Source organism: Sciurus carolinensis (genome assembly GCF_902686445.1).
Source record: "Sciurus carolinensis chromosome 14 unlocalized genomic scaffold, mSciCar1.2 SUPER_6_x, whole genome shotgun sequence".
NCBI classification, from domain to species: domain Eukaryota; kingdom Metazoa; phylum Chordata; class Mammalia; order Rodentia; family Sciuridae; genus Sciurus; species Sciurus carolinensis.
The window spans coordinates 7,220,175-7,222,327 of NW_025920104.1; the positions used below are offsets into that span (position 1 = coordinate 7,220,175).

General features: G+C 54.2%; 1 protein-coding gene across 1 annotated transcript; it reads right to left on the reverse strand.

The window, feature by feature from the left end:
• Positions 1 to 735: 735 nt before the first annotated feature.
• Positions 736 to 1,751, reverse strand: LOC124973173 (E3 ubiquitin-protein ligase RNF220-like). Its single transcript, XM_047537280.1, is given in 1 exon segment — positions 736 to 1,751. A coding segment is annotated over 1 exon segment (738 nt). The 5' UTR covers positions 1,671 to 1,751; the 3' UTR covers positions 736 to 932.
• Between the last annotated feature and the right edge of the window lie 402 nt (positions 1,752 to 2,153).

Consider the following 2,153-nt stretch of genomic DNA (forward strand, 5'->3'; position numbering starts at 1 on the left):
CATTCCCAGCCCTTTTTTTTTTTTAGCTGTTTATATTAGGTTTAATCCATGTCAAATGTACAAAGGGAAAGGACAAGTAACTTTGTATAGAATATACAGACACAGCATCACACCATGGGGCCTACAGGAGGGGCAGGGAGACAACTTTTCCCTGGGAACAGCATCTCTACTCCCAGGAAGGTTCTCAGCAGAAGACTACAGCCAGGGGCATCTCAGTCAGCTCCAACCTCAGCTTCTGCTTCAGCTCGGGACCTTCTTCCTGCCTCACCCTCAACTCTTATGAAGAGTCCCATGAGCCAAGACTAAGGAGAGGGTCATGTCCCTTAGGGCATGTACACCATGTCTGGGAGAAGAAATATACACCCCTGAACACCGAGCACATGGGAGAGGGAAGGGACACCACGGGAGAGGGAGAGGCAGGTACCCTAAGAGGTGGATGGGCCGAGCCCCCAGCCAGCCCTGAAGGAGGCACTGCTTCCTGAGGTTCTTAAAAAAAGAAGAAAATCATACAACCGAAGGTGGGGGCATGGAGGGCATAGGAGTTGTCCCATTTATACACAACATTGTAAACATACACAGTCTATATTACATGTGCTTCACTCTGGTGTTTGCATGTCTGTCTGTCCATCTGGGAGCTGTATCTCAGGAGCCTTGCCCCTCTACTCCCACTCCCACCTCCCTGCCCCACTCTGGGAACAGAGGTCAGAATAGGTATGGTCCCCAGGCTTGGTGGGAGCTAGCAGGCAGGGTCTGGGCCTCAGCCTCCACTCTGGTTTCAGAGTCCTATGTGTGTGTGTATGCTTCTGTGTGCGCATGTGAATGTATGTACATGGGGAATCTGTGTGCAAGTATGTACAAGGGGAGAGGGTCACTGTCACAGAGGCTGGGGGCAGGTGAGGCTGCTTGAGGCCAGGCCTGCCTGGGTGGCTAGCTCACAAGTAGATCCTCCGAAGGTCTCCAGGCGCTGTGATGGTGTTGCCCTGAGGGCACAGCTTCTTGGCACCCAGGGTTCGCAGCCAGCATTCCTCACAGTGCACATGCCAACACTGGATTGACGTTAGGGGCATCGAGTATGAGTCCATGCAGATGAGGCATTTGTATCGGTCCCCCTGAGATAGCTGCCGTTCAAGCTCCCTGACCCGAGCCTTCAGGGCCTCAAACGTGGTCACAGCTGAATCTTCAGTGATTTTCTTGATGTCGCTGTTCTTGCATGTCTTCTGCATGGCCTCCTGCTTGCTGCTTTCACCATTGCTGGTGGATGGCATCTTGTCACTGGCCCACTTAGAGAACTCAGGTGTGATGCGGGTGCCAGGAGGGCCACCATTTAGGACTGCACTCCGGAGTGCCTCTCTCTCCTTAGCTTCACCAGGCTCTTCGCCTGTGCAGTGGATGACATCAGCCTCCGTGTATTGTGGCTTCCCATACTCCAGAGTGTCATCCTCATCCACATCCAAGTCAGCATCACTGTCCGGGTTCTCTTTGCCGCTGCACATGAGGAAGCCAGAGCCTCAGAAACCACCTTATAGGAGAGTGGTAGCCTGTATCCGCTTCTGCCCACACCACTCATACTCCTCAAAGCGGTTGCTGTTTTCATGCTCGATGTCCACGGCATCATCCTCAGCCATGCAGGAGCCTTCCCTCTGCCCTTCATCTTGCTTCCTTCGTTTCATTTTCCCAGTCCGAGCATTCAGTCGGGTCTGCCGGTTGGCTCGCACTTGCAGGAAGGTTTCCTACCTCCCGCCGGCCCCTTTGCTCCGCGGCCTCTCCGGGCCCTCCGCATAGCCGCCTGGGCTGCTCTAACGCGACCCCGTGGCTGCCACGTGGTGCCGCCCCAGCCCCGGCCTCCGGTGCTCCGGGCCTGCTGCCGCCTGGCTGGCGAGGGCGGCGATACGGGCGGATTCCCCCCGCTGCCCGGCGGCGGCGGCGGCACCTCAGCTCCCAGCAGCGGCGGCGGCCATGTTGGCCATCCCCAGCCCTTTTTACATTTTATTTTAAGTCAGGGTCTCAAATTGCTTAGGGCCTTGCTAAACTGCTGAGGCTAAACTTGAACTTGTAATCTCCTGCCTCAAGCTCTCAAACCACTAGGATTATATGAGTGTAATATTTTATATACTATATATTACTTTTTTGTATATATATTATCTTCAAAAAGT